We start from the raw sequence: 12,110 nt of genomic DNA, 5'->3' as shown, positions 1-12,110 counted from the left end.
CTCAGATTCTCCTTTCTTGGCCCTCGGTGCTTTATCCTCTGGGGTGCGCAGGAAGGAGCTCCAGCCGTCCCAGGGACCACGGGCTGGGTTTACGGAAAAGGTGGATCAGGGCTTTTCATGTCGAGAAGCGCTGGGTTACAGCGGGGTTCAGCGGCAAAGGGCGCTGCAGCAGCTGTGGGAGCCCGCGTTTCCCACCTCTTTGCAGCAGCCGGAAGGCACCGGGCAGCGGGCAGACACGGCCAGAGCCCGGCCCGGTGCGGGTGCGGTGCCGCTGCGGCCGGGCCGGGCCGGTCCGTCGGAGCCCCTGCGCGCCACGCACGTGCCCCCGCGCCACGCGCCCGCCCGCAGCTCGGCATCAATGAACCGCCCTCCTCCAATCGGCGGCCGCCCCGCCGGCGGGCGCACGCGGGCTCCCCCGCCGAGCGCCTCCGCCGGCCAATCCGTCGGCAGCGCCCGCCCGCCGCCGGCCAATGGCGGCGCGGAGCGCGGGGCGGCGCCCCGTGCCGGCGGCGCCCTATGGCGGAGCGGCGCGGGCCGCCGCCGGCGGCGGGCGGGCCAATGGGGCGCGGGGGCGGGGCCGGCGCGCGGCAGCCCGGCGCCCCGGCGCGCGGCTCTAAAGCGCGGCGCGGCGCGGGCCGGCGCACTCGCCATGGCCGCCACGGCGCAGTACCTGCCGCGGAGCGCCGCGCTCATGCACCCCGACGGGGACCGGCTGCACCAGGGCACCACGTACCGCGAGGTGCAGAAGATGATGCACCACGAGTACCTGCAGGGGCTGGCCCCCGCCGCCGGGCACGCCGTCGGGCTGGCGCACCACCAGTGGCTGCCCAGCGCCGGCACGGACTGGGGCAGCGGCGGGGGCGGCGGCGGCGCGCACCTCCCGCCCGCCGAGCACGCCAAGGGCGGCCCGCCGGGGCCCCGCGAGGAGCTGTCCGCCGCCGCCTTCCACCACCGCCCGCACCTGGTGCACCAGCCGGCGGCGGGCGGCGCGGCGGGCGGCTGGGCGCAGGGCGGCGCGCACCACCTGCCGCCCATGTCGCCGCCGTCGGGACAGCCGCTGCTCTACGCGCAGCCCTACGCGGGCCTCAACGGGATGCTGGGCCCGCCGGCGCCGGCGCTGCACCACGGGCTGCGCGACCCGCTGGGCGCCGAGGAAGCGGGCGCGCACGAGCTGGCGGCATCGCCGCCGCCGCTGGGGCCGCCCGAGCCGTCGGACGAGGACGCGCCGAGCTCCGACGACCTGGAGCAGTTCGCCAAGCAGTTCAAGCAGCGGCGGATCAAGCTGGGCTTCACGCAAGCCGACGTGGGGCTGGCGCTGGGCACCCTCTACGGGAACGTCTTCTCGCAGACGACCATCTGCCGGTTCGAGGCGCTGCAGCTCAGCTTCAAGAACATGTGCAAGCTGAAGCCTCTGCTCAACAAGTGGCTGGAGGAGACGGACTCCAGCACGGGCAGCCCCACCAACCTGGACAAGATCGCGGCGCAGGGCCGGAAGCGCAAGAAGCGCACCTCCATCGAGGTGGGCGTCAAGGGCGCCCTGGAGAACCACTTCCTCAAGTGCCCCAAGCCCTCGGCGCACGAGATCACCTCCCTGGCGGACTCCCTGCAGCTGGAGAAGGAGGTGGTGCGGGTCTGGTTCTGCAACCGGCGGCAGAAGGAGAAGCGCATGACGCCGGCCGGGGTCCCGCACCCGCCCATGGAGGACGTTTACGCACAGGCGGACACGTCGCCGCTGCACCACGCGCTGCCCGGCGCCGTGCAGTGACTGCCGGGCCCCGCCGCGGCCCCGACGGCGGCGGAGCGGGCGCGGGCGGCGGGAGATGCGCTTTAATTTATTCCTCAGACTGGCCCGGCCGCGCCCGCTGCGCGCCCCGCGCTGTATTTATTCGCCCGCACGGGCGCCCCGCGCGCCGCAGCAGCAGTAGCCAAAGGTTTGCGATCTCTAATTTATTCCCTCCCTCGCGTGGCCGCCGGGGCGGCCCCGGCCCGGCCCGCCCTGTCCCCGCTCCGCCCGGCCCGGGCTGTCCCGGAGGACGTTTCGATACCGTTTCCCGGCCCGTTTCTATTTATTTTCTAACCGTGCGCGGAGCTTTCTCCCTCCCGTTGGTGGGTTCGGTCCGGTCCATCCCCTTGGGTTTCGGTTTTTGTTTGTATCTTTATTGCAAAACCAATGTAGACTGCGAGGGTACGTTTCTATTTATGTTATAGTAAATATTTTATTACTTACATAAACCATTTACCCAGGAACCGGTCTCGTGTGGTCTTTGCGGGCCGGGGCCGGCTCCGTCGCGGCGCTTCGTTCCGGGGGCCCCTCCGAGCCCCCCCTGCAGCGACCGGCGGCGGCTGACGGGCCCCCCGGGGCTCCGGTACCTCCGGGACGCCCCGTTGCTCCCCGGTCGCGTTTGCCGTTAACCGCACTTTGGCAAAACTTCGTTGCGCTTAATGCGCTTGTGTCCGCACACGTGTGAACGGCCCCGAACCCGTTCTGCACAACTCGGGAGCGCTGGCCAAGCGGGGGAGCTTTGTGTTTGTGCTGCTACCGGGTTTTACCGATCTTAATGTAACTTTTTGCAGCGTGAGCAGGAAACATTCTGAACGGAACTGATCCCAGAAGTAGCGAATGTGCGGTGGTGTTGCTGAGAAGATTCCTGCTTTCCCCTCAAACCACCCTCAGGCTTTCTGGTCTCTCCGGTTTTCCCTTTCATGGTTTCATGCCCTGGTGTTTTGTGGCTGTGCCAAGAGAGGCTGAAAACTTAGTTACTGCGTTCTCTATTTGCAGCAAATGTCAAGAAAAGTCACCTGGGAGGACTGTGGTTGCTTTTACTTTGACTCCTGCAGCGTTCTGTCTGCTGGCACAACTTTTGCAACGTGTGTAGCTCTTGCACTGATGAAATACTTGAAATCTGGTAGTAGAGCACCAAATTATTACTTTATATTTGGCAGAGAACTTAGCAATGTTCTTCAGCATCTGGCACTTGCTGGTTTCCCTACTTTACTCTTGATACCAATTATATGCTGTGAAAACAGCGGGTTTGAAAGGGATTTTCTCGTGCCAGCACTGCATACTGCATGGGAATTCATAGATAATTATTTTTCTCTATATATAAGCTTTTAACATGTGAAATGTCACTTACACTTGAAAGTTTATACGTGAAAACTCTTGTCTTTGCTGTGCTTTGATTTAGTTGCATTTTGTGCCTTTGGGGGGTGTTCAATACTTGCCTAAGCAACAAAGCATTTGCAATAGATAATGTTATCACATTCTCAAAAGGTTGCTATTCTACATCAGCGGATACAAACCTATTAATTGATTGTTCAAAATTCTAGTAAACTGGGGTTTTGATGCTTTAAAGTCACTTTGAGCAGTTATTTCATTAAATACTATGTTTGCTCATAAATATGTAAAGAAACGGTTTGCTTTGTGGTACAAACGAGCGAGAAAATGCTGCACTTTAGTGTATTAACAACTTTCCTTGGCATGCAGAGCACAATGCGAGGTCTCGCTGGGGGGACTCGCTGTGTATTGTAGGTTTTGTCAGCTGTTGTTACAGACCCCACTTCCTTTTGGGTAATGTTGGTTGTTCTAGAGAAGCACAGAACTGCGGGGCTGTTGTAGAGATACTGAACTCCAAAAGTTTTGCTGTATTCACTGGCTATTTACTAATTTTTAAATAACCGAGCATATGCCGTAGCTGAGATGATACAGCCCAGTGAAAAAGGAGCATGATGATTCAAGTCAATGTATCGTGAAAGCATTTAAATTAATTTCAACTCTGCTAATCTTTTCTTAGCTGTTCTTCTGTGTGTTTCAGATGCAAACCCGTTGTGTTTAATGGTTGGTGATGCTGCAGCTCTGCAGCCTTTACTGCAGAATTTCTGTGTGATAACCAGAAGAAACAAAGTCAGAAGTGACCAAAGGAGGGTTTATTTTGTATATTTTAAAGCAAACAAACTCTTGTTTGCATCGCATGATTAATTGTACTGCGTTTCTATACCAGGAGTGATTTCAGTAGCCTCTCCATCCCGACCTAAGCGGGCTGGCAAGCAGTGTTTGTGTCGATGCGCAGGGGAAAGGGTCGGTTTTCACATTGCATTCTGGTGCTGGACGCGATGGCCGCGAGCGCGGGGGGGACGCGGCCCCGGGGGGTGGCTTGTCGGATCGGATGAGGCGCCGGCAGCGCCGCCGCGTTGGCGCTTTCGTGCTGTTGAGCAGCGAAAACAAACCGCACTTTATAGATCTGATGGCTGCAGCGCCGCGGTTCTCAGCCGTTCTAAAAATCAAATGCCCCAAAGCTTTGCTTTTCTTAGAGGAAATTGTGTGTTTTCTTGGTCGAGGATTAAATAGCAATTCCTGGAGGGAGAGATGGGTTTTTTTGGTGATGGTTATTTCTCGCTAAAGTGTGAGCTCCTAACGCAGCATCAGGAGCGATGCGCACAAAGGTGATGTTGGTACATTAAAGCAGACGTACAAATAGTTATTGGACAGTGTGCAATGTAAATAGTAGAATATGCAAAGTAGACGGTGTAGATAAGGGAATCGCAGGTGTTGCTGGGATCGGAGGGGTCTGCACTGGGGTGAGATCCCTCCGTGTGCCCGCGGGAGCCGCAGGAGCTCAGCCTGGCCCAGGGGATGCTCCTCGGCCTCTGGTCCCGCGCTGTGTCCCGGTGCCCGCCCGGGGACGGGGTCGGATCTCGGGGTGCTGAGCGGAGGGGACGCGGCGGCCGGGGGGTCTCTGGCCGGCTGGGGCCGTTGCCATGGGGCAGACCCGGCGCGGTGCGGGCGGAGCAGCCCGCGGGCGCTCGGGAGGGCACCTGCGCTTCCCAAGCACAACATCACTTATGTTCTTATGGGGCAGTTGCTGCTCAGCTTCCCTGTGTGCTCAGGGAAGGGTTGTGGTCTTCCAGTACCCAACTTTCTTTTCAGGTATCTTAGGACGTTATTGCCGTCACTCACACAGGCAGGAGTGCGGCAACAGCTGCACGAGTGACCGCAGCTCCGCAGCCTGCCCCGCTGGGCACAGCCGCACACGTTACTAACGCCGTATTCATCTTATGCTTTCAACAGAAATAGGTCTCTTCTGCAAACTGACCACTCGGAGCCTGATCCCAGCAAAGTGCCGGCAACGCAAACTGGCCCTTAACTGGCCGGGGCAGCACCTGAAACGCTGCAATCCCTTTTCATGTGAATCTGGAGCACCGGTGGGTGTTAACACCTTGGAATCCTGTTCCTAACTCTGCCCATCCCTGCTCGCTCTCTTTCCCACACATGGAGATTTCAGCACCGTCTGGTTGAGCACATATTTTAATTCTGTGCTAATGTTGTTCGCCTATATTTTAATTTACTACTAATGCTACCGTTGTTTGGTTGGTGCTGGATCAGCGCCGGGAAAGCTCAGTGTTGTTATTTCACAGGTATTGGAAACAGGCTCGGGTCGTGCCCACGGGGCAGAAGTCCACAACCGTGCAATTTGTAGCTGCCTTGTGTTGTTTCTTACAGTTGGGTTGTTTAAAATTAATACATCCTGGCCAAAAAAACCTCTGGAGCTGGTGCTTGCAGCTGGTGGTGTGTGCTGAGGATGCGGCGGGGCTGGTTTGGTTTTGGTTTAAAATGCTACGTGCCCATAGGTGAAAGCGCCTGGTCTTGCTGAGGTTAATATCGCTGCTTAGAGAGACCCGGCCCAACAGACCCCCCGAAATGGGCAGCCCCAAGGATCGGGATTTCTCCAGGCTCACCGCAGGGATGTGATGTGGCTCTGCCCAGTTTATCCATGTGTGTATACAGGAGACACGCAGAGAAGGAGCTCATTGCATCTGTGTGAGCTCCCGCCGCGCTTCGCAGAGCTGATTTATGGGCATTCAGCATCTCTCCCACTTGTTATTTGTTGGTGAGTGTAACTATGTGTGCACACACAGCTCTCACCTGCACACAGAAGTACAAATGCAGCCAACTGCGCTTCATCGGGTGTTTTCCTTCATCATTTGGGTGAACTCTGCCCACCAAAGCTCCCCTGCTTTCAATCTGGACCAGTGATCCCAGGCTCTCCGTGTAACCCTCCGCGGCGTGCACGGGAACCACAGGGTTGCAAAGGCAGCGTTACAGCATATGCTACTGTACACAAGATAAAATGTGCGTGTTAGATCAGACCTCATGAATATTTCATGTTCCTCCATACCACGTTGGTTTTGGTGTTGGTCAGAACGGGTGTTATTCCTTGTAAACATTGCAAAGGTGTTTTAGTTGCACAGGTGCCCTGGCTCGTGTGGCGCTGCGAGCGCTTGCTGCAGAGGAGAATGCTGTCCATGCCAAACTTCAAAGGCATTTTTAACCGATTTTTCCTCTTTACCACCTTTCTTTTGGAACCTTCTGCCCAACAAAGGCATCTGTGCAACACCCTCAGCACCCATTTCCATCCCTTTGTCAGATGATCCTTCTTCCAAGCCTTCTTGCTCTCGAATCCCTGCAGCAGCCGCTCTAAGGCCAACATGGACAGCGGTCACCACAGCCAAAGAAAAGTGTTTCTTTCATGATATTTCCAAGCTGGCTTTTCTGTCAACGTGTTTGGGGAAGGTGAATGGGCGGCCGGGCTGCTGGTTCCCTGCAACACTGCGCCCGCAACAGCCGGCTGCTTGAAAGTCAATGAACGAACCGGCGCACAACAATCGTCTTGCAGATACCGTGTGCATGCACAGTTGTCAGATGCTCCGCGGACGTGCCCGCTGCTCACTGGGGGATCAGTCGAAGGTATGAGAAAGCCAATGAGTGTTTTTTCATTTCACTGTAGGTTTCTTTCCTGCGGCATTCGTCCTGTGGTTTCTCATTACCTGGATCAGTGTGTGTCGGTACCTCCCGCTCACCCCGGGGGGCTGAGTGACTTGGAGATTGTACTGGATCTTAAACTTGTAACTTGCCAGAACTCTGGGAAATGAGCTTGATTTACATGTTTGCATCTCCTGCAGTCATTTGCAGGATTAGTTTTAAAGCCAGGCTATTGCATCAGATGTCCTTATGTATTTTTTAAAATACATAATGAGTTTTAAATTGGATCAGTTTTCTCAGTCATGTTTAAGTTCAATACAGACAAATAAGCGATGGCTTTTCAAGCAGATCAGCAGTACGGGCAGTGAGAGAACTGTAGGACAGAAGGGTGGGTATCAGATTTGCTACAACGGACACTTTCCTCTAAAACAGTATTGAAGCATTTTATTCCCAGAGCTCCTCAGCGTTTCCCTGAGGACTATGAGAAATGTTTTGATTCGTTTGTTTTGGTTTTGTTGTGTGTGTGGTTCCCCCCCCCCCGCCCAGTGTTTTACTGCTCATGAAGTGACAGACTAAATCTTTCCTTAAGTTGCAAGGGTTAATTTCTATGGAGTGCTGAACGGGCCTCAGCAAAAAGAGCTACAGCCACATGAGCTGCTCCCTGGGCGCTGGAGCAGCGGGGGGTTCGCAGACGCTTGGGGGGGGTCCGGTGGAGCGAGCGTTTCGTGCTGGGCTCAGCCGCACCGCGGGGGCGCGGGAGCCGCGCTCGCCGGGCTGCGAGCGGCTGTTTTCACGCTCCGAGCACAGTGTTCCCGACCCTGCCGCCCCGGGGCAGCGCAGGCAGGACGGACCCGCTCCGTGGTGAGGACGAGCTCCGCGGAAGAGCCGAACGGCAGCGCCGGGCCCGGCTCTGCGTGCGGGGCGGCAATGGCTGCTGGGCAGGGGGGCTGGAGCTGGGGGTACAAACCGCCCGTCCCACGGCCCTCGCGGGTTCTGGCTGGACCAGCGTCACCCGTGCTGGGGACAGGCACAGGGCAGCGTCGCCCGTGCTGGGGACAGGCACAGGGCAGCGTCGAGAAGGAGAGTGTTGAATCGATACCCGGAGTGTTTGATATTCTGCTTAGCGGAACACTTGTTATGTCTTTAATTACTATTTCTAAAAGCACCACGGGATGGAAAGCAAAAGGCAGAAATAAATAGCAAGGGGTGATCAATTGGGCATGAAACCCTTGTTATTGATCACCTTTAACCTCTGCTTAAACTAATGACGGAGCTACCATTCAACTGTCCCCAGGCACAAAGCGCATCAATTGTACAAGTGCCACATAAATCACGGCGGGTTGCAGAGCGTCGCCTGTCAGAGGGGGGGGCGAGGGCCCCCCCGCTGCCCCGGGCACCGGCCCGCGCCCCGAGCACCCTCAGCCGTTCCCCAGGTGAGCTCCGCTCCGCCAGCGGGCGTTTCACACAAACAGGCTCCACGTCGCGGCTCTGGGTGCAGCGTGGGGCTGACAGCGGTGCCCCCGCCCGCTGCGACACCCGAAACGCTGAGGAAGGATTGACGCTGCTAAAGGTGCCGCTGATGCTTGGTCCCGGCCTCCAGGTCCCGTGGCTGGGGGGTGGTTGCTGAAGGATGGTGGGGTTGCAGGATGGGAATTGGGTGAAACAATGATCTTGTATCTGAGCAAGTGTTTGAAGCAGCAGAGTTTGAGGGTGGGCGACACAGGCTGGATGCAGTAAGGAACATTTTCCCATACGCCTTCAGTTGGCTTCCTGAATCATCAGCTGTGCTGGAATTGCCCTTTCTCTGTGGTATTGGGGTAAACAAAAAAAAAAAAAATCAAGATGTGCAATTGGCAGCAGGGTGAAGTCAGCACAGCTTTTCCTGATAACAACAATAATATTCATTAACATTCAATCTACAAATTATCCCTTGAAACCCCAGCCTGGAGCTTTGCCAGTTCTCAGCACAAACCGATGTTGTGTGCTGCGTCTCCAGCGTGGCAGCGTTTCCCAGGCCGTGTCTGCCATACGGCACCGCGGAGCCGTCAGCTGCGCGGCCGCCGCGCGCGGGGCGGGGGGCGCACCCGCCTTCTGTGGGGAATGTTGGCATTTCATTAAAACGGAATGGCTGCTCTGCAGATTCAGCTCCCCAAAGAATCAGGAGGTGATCTTGATGTTCCCTAATCTTAGTTTGGGGAAAAGCAGTGAGCTTTTTTGGCAGCTTTCAAGATGCTGTTTCTAGAAAGTGTTTAGTAACTGACTCCTGGGTCGGGAAGGTGGGGAAAAATCTCAGCGATTTGGAAGAATCCCATTAAGCAGCGTGTCTGTGTGTTCATCCCTCTCAGAGAGCTCTCAGGATTGCTTCTGTCTCCACGGGGACAACGAAAAGGTCCCTTCTTGTCTGCTGTTTAATGGGCTGTCCACAGCGGGATGCTGAGCACATTCTCTGCCTGCAGCTGCCATTGCTGCGCACACCCCTGGGGCACTTCTTTCGGAGACCCGGGATTAATTCGCGCTTTGCCTTTGTGCTGCCACGTAGACGGTTTCTACTGAAACCTTAACAATCATTTGGGTGTCCTCATCTGTCAGCTATTGGAAACGTTATTGATAATACAATCATTCCTCCTTTGGTCCCTCTGTCTCCTTTTTCTCCTCTGCAGATGCTGTAATTTGTCACTGCTGTCCCCCTGAAACACTGAGAGACTGGAACGTGCCCCGTTGGGCAGCATTGCTGTGCAGCAAGGGAGGTGTCCTGCGCCTCTCGCCGCCCGCACGCATGGCCGGGGCTGCAGCTGCATCTCCCAGTCTGACCCTGGGAGACCCAGCAGCTCCTGCCTCTGCGTGAGCTCCGGCTCCGGTGACCAGGGGACGCCGCTCTGGGGTGTCACGGGTTTGGGTCTCAAGTGCCTCATCGTCCCGATTGTGAGAGACCTGACACTGCAGAGACCCCTTTTCTCAGGTTTTCTCTGCTGTTTTCCATCAGCCTGAGGCTGGCAGGGTTGGCTCGGGGGGGTCACTGTCCCACTTTGCCCCACGGGAGCTGCCAGGTCACCCCGAGGCTTTGCTCCAGGTCCCCAGGGCTACCGTTTGCTGCCGCTGTAGTCACTACAGACAGCTGTCGATCCAGGCGGTGCTGCTGCTCTACGGTCAAGGAGGTGTCATTAGCTTTAAGCTGGTAATTAGCTTTCACTCTCTGGGGGCTTCTAAGGCATCAGAGCAGAGGGACAGCGAGGGCCATGCTGCAGAGCCCGGCTCTGTGTGGGGAGGATTCGCCCCAGACGCCTGCGGGTGGCAGATACGGGCCCCGGGGGACACCGGAGGCTGCGATCCCCGCGCAGCGAGCGGCTGCTGGTCCGGCAGGAGGAGCGTCTCGCTGCACAATAACATCTCCCTGCACATCAGTCCGGGGGGCAACGCTCCCTGCTGACAACAGCTGCACGGAGGGCTTGGCATGGATTTGCATAGATGAAATGATTTCTCCTGCCATTCATTCAGTCTTTCTGTCTGCTGGCTTCCCTGCTCCTCTGTGGAATCCGGGGTCCACACAGAGACCATTCAGCTGGCCGGGAGCTCTTTGCTGTGCGTTGCTTTGCACAGATGTCCCCGAGCAATTCCATGAATTGTTGCTCTATAGTCACTAAGCTGTTTGGGAAAACATTTCGGATAACTGTCCTACGCATTGGGGTGACTGAATTAATGGCATTTGAATGGTCAAAAAGATAGTGTGAACTGGAAACAATGCCGTCCCTGTAATGAGTGGCAGGAGAGCTCCAGCTGGTATTTTCATTGTTAACGAGCAAACCCAGGGTGCTGCACGGCCTTGCTACCTTGGAAGGAGCTGGAGAAATGCACAAACCGGCCCATTGCTTCCCCTTCTTAACTTTTCAAGTGCCGGGAAAGGAATGCTTTGCAAACTGTCTTTCAGAGCTCCACAAGTGAGCCCCTGTACCTGAGCGGCACGGAGGGCAGCGGGACGGCTGCAGCCCGGGGGGCTGTGCCCGAGCCCTGACGTTCCCCTGCCCCGGGCTGCCCGGGCGGCACCTCTGGCTGAGGTTTGCCCGTGAAGGTGGAAGCGAACTCCGCAGCTCTGTCACCCTGTGCCCAGTCTCGCACTCGGCCCTGCACGTCCCGAACTGGCCGTTGCTGGAGTTAAGGTATGGGACCCGGGGGGTGGTGGGGAGGGAGGAGCGTGTGCGGGGAGCTGAGACACCTTCACAACGGCCGTGGTGCAGCCTGCTTCCCGCAGTCCCATCAGCCATCTCAGAAACAGCACGTTGACCACAGGCGTTGTTTTTAAATACGCTGCGCAGTCCCAAACACAGTTGTCGCTGCATGAGGTGACCATCAGTGATGAGAAGTCCCCAGTGCGACAAGAGGTGTCCCCCGTGGCAGGAGGAGGGTGAGCACCCCTGCAGCCGGCCGGGTGTCCCGTGCGGTGGAAGGTCCCGCTCCAACGAGGGTGCTTGGCAGCCAGGAGAGCTTTGTTGCACCTGGGCTTGGCAGAGCACAGCGATCCCAGCCATACATCATCGGGAAGAACGTGCGCTTGGGTAACACATTAGAATAATACATTATTAGAGCACTGTTGCTATGGTGATGTATTAGGGCAATATATCATTAGATACCTTCCATTGATGATGTATGGCTCCAAACATGGCTCCTGCCAGCGCCAGCACAAGGGCCACAAATGAAGTCTTGTCTTTTTGCAGAAATTCTACCCCTTCCCTGAGGAAAAAAGAATCCAACTGTAATGGCTTCATTAAGGGGACATGGGGCAGGGACGGGCCTGGGGCTCCTCTTCCTCTCTCCTGAGGACACTTACTCTGTGCTGAGCCACTTGCTGTGCTGCTTTGGGACCTGCTACCTGCATTTTAGTGCAAAGAAACAGTTTGCAGAGCACATGCTGTTCCTCGCTGCGCCGCTGCCCCAGCTCTGCAGCCCCGGTCAGGGCTGTGTGTCCCACCCAGGGGCTCGTCAACCAGCTGCTGAGCAAGCGCTGGCTCCCCTTCACTTTGCATCCCCATGCCCGAGAGCAGAGCTGGGAAGGCAGCTGCTGAGGCTCTGCAGGTGCCCATTGCTTCCCCCCCCATCTTTTCCCCATGCCTGGAGTGTCTGCCCACCCTCTCTCATGTGGGCCAGTTGTGGTAGGGCTGCTCCTGGACCTCTCCCTCTCCAGCACTGCTCAGAGGATGCAGGTCCACAAGCAATTCTGGACGCAGCTGCTCTCACATACAACCTTGTGTTTGGGCAGCAGGTCTCTGGGCTCCTTTCCCAGCAGTGTGGGCTCGTGGTTAGACCACTGAGGAGCCAGGCTGCCCCCACATCGCCCTGCAGACGCACACTTCCTTCCCTT

The 12,110-nt window shown here is 57.1% G+C and overlaps 1 protein-coding gene across 1 annotated transcript; it reads left to right on the top strand.

The window, feature by feature from the left end:
- Window positions 1-649: 649 nt before the first annotated feature.
- Window positions 650-1,837, top strand: POU3F1 (POU class 3 homeobox 1; the record flags this gene model as incomplete). Its single annotated transcript, XM_082071531.1, has 1 exon — window positions 650-1,837. One exon carries the CDS (start codon window positions 650-652, stop codon window positions 1,763-1,765), a length of 1,116 nt encoding a protein of 371 aa, XP_081927657.1. The 3' UTR covers window positions 1,766-1,837.
- Between the last annotated feature and the right edge of the window lie 10,273 nt (window positions 1,838-12,110).

The sequence above is a fragment of the Streptopelia decaocto genome (assembly GCF_964273445.1).
Source record: "Streptopelia decaocto genome assembly, chromosome: 23".
In the NCBI taxonomy this organism is placed as follows: Eukaryota; Metazoa; Chordata; class Aves; order Columbiformes; family Columbidae; genus Streptopelia; species Streptopelia decaocto.
Note: the sequence above shows the minus strand (reverse complement) of the source record. Positions and strands in the feature narration are given on the sequence as shown.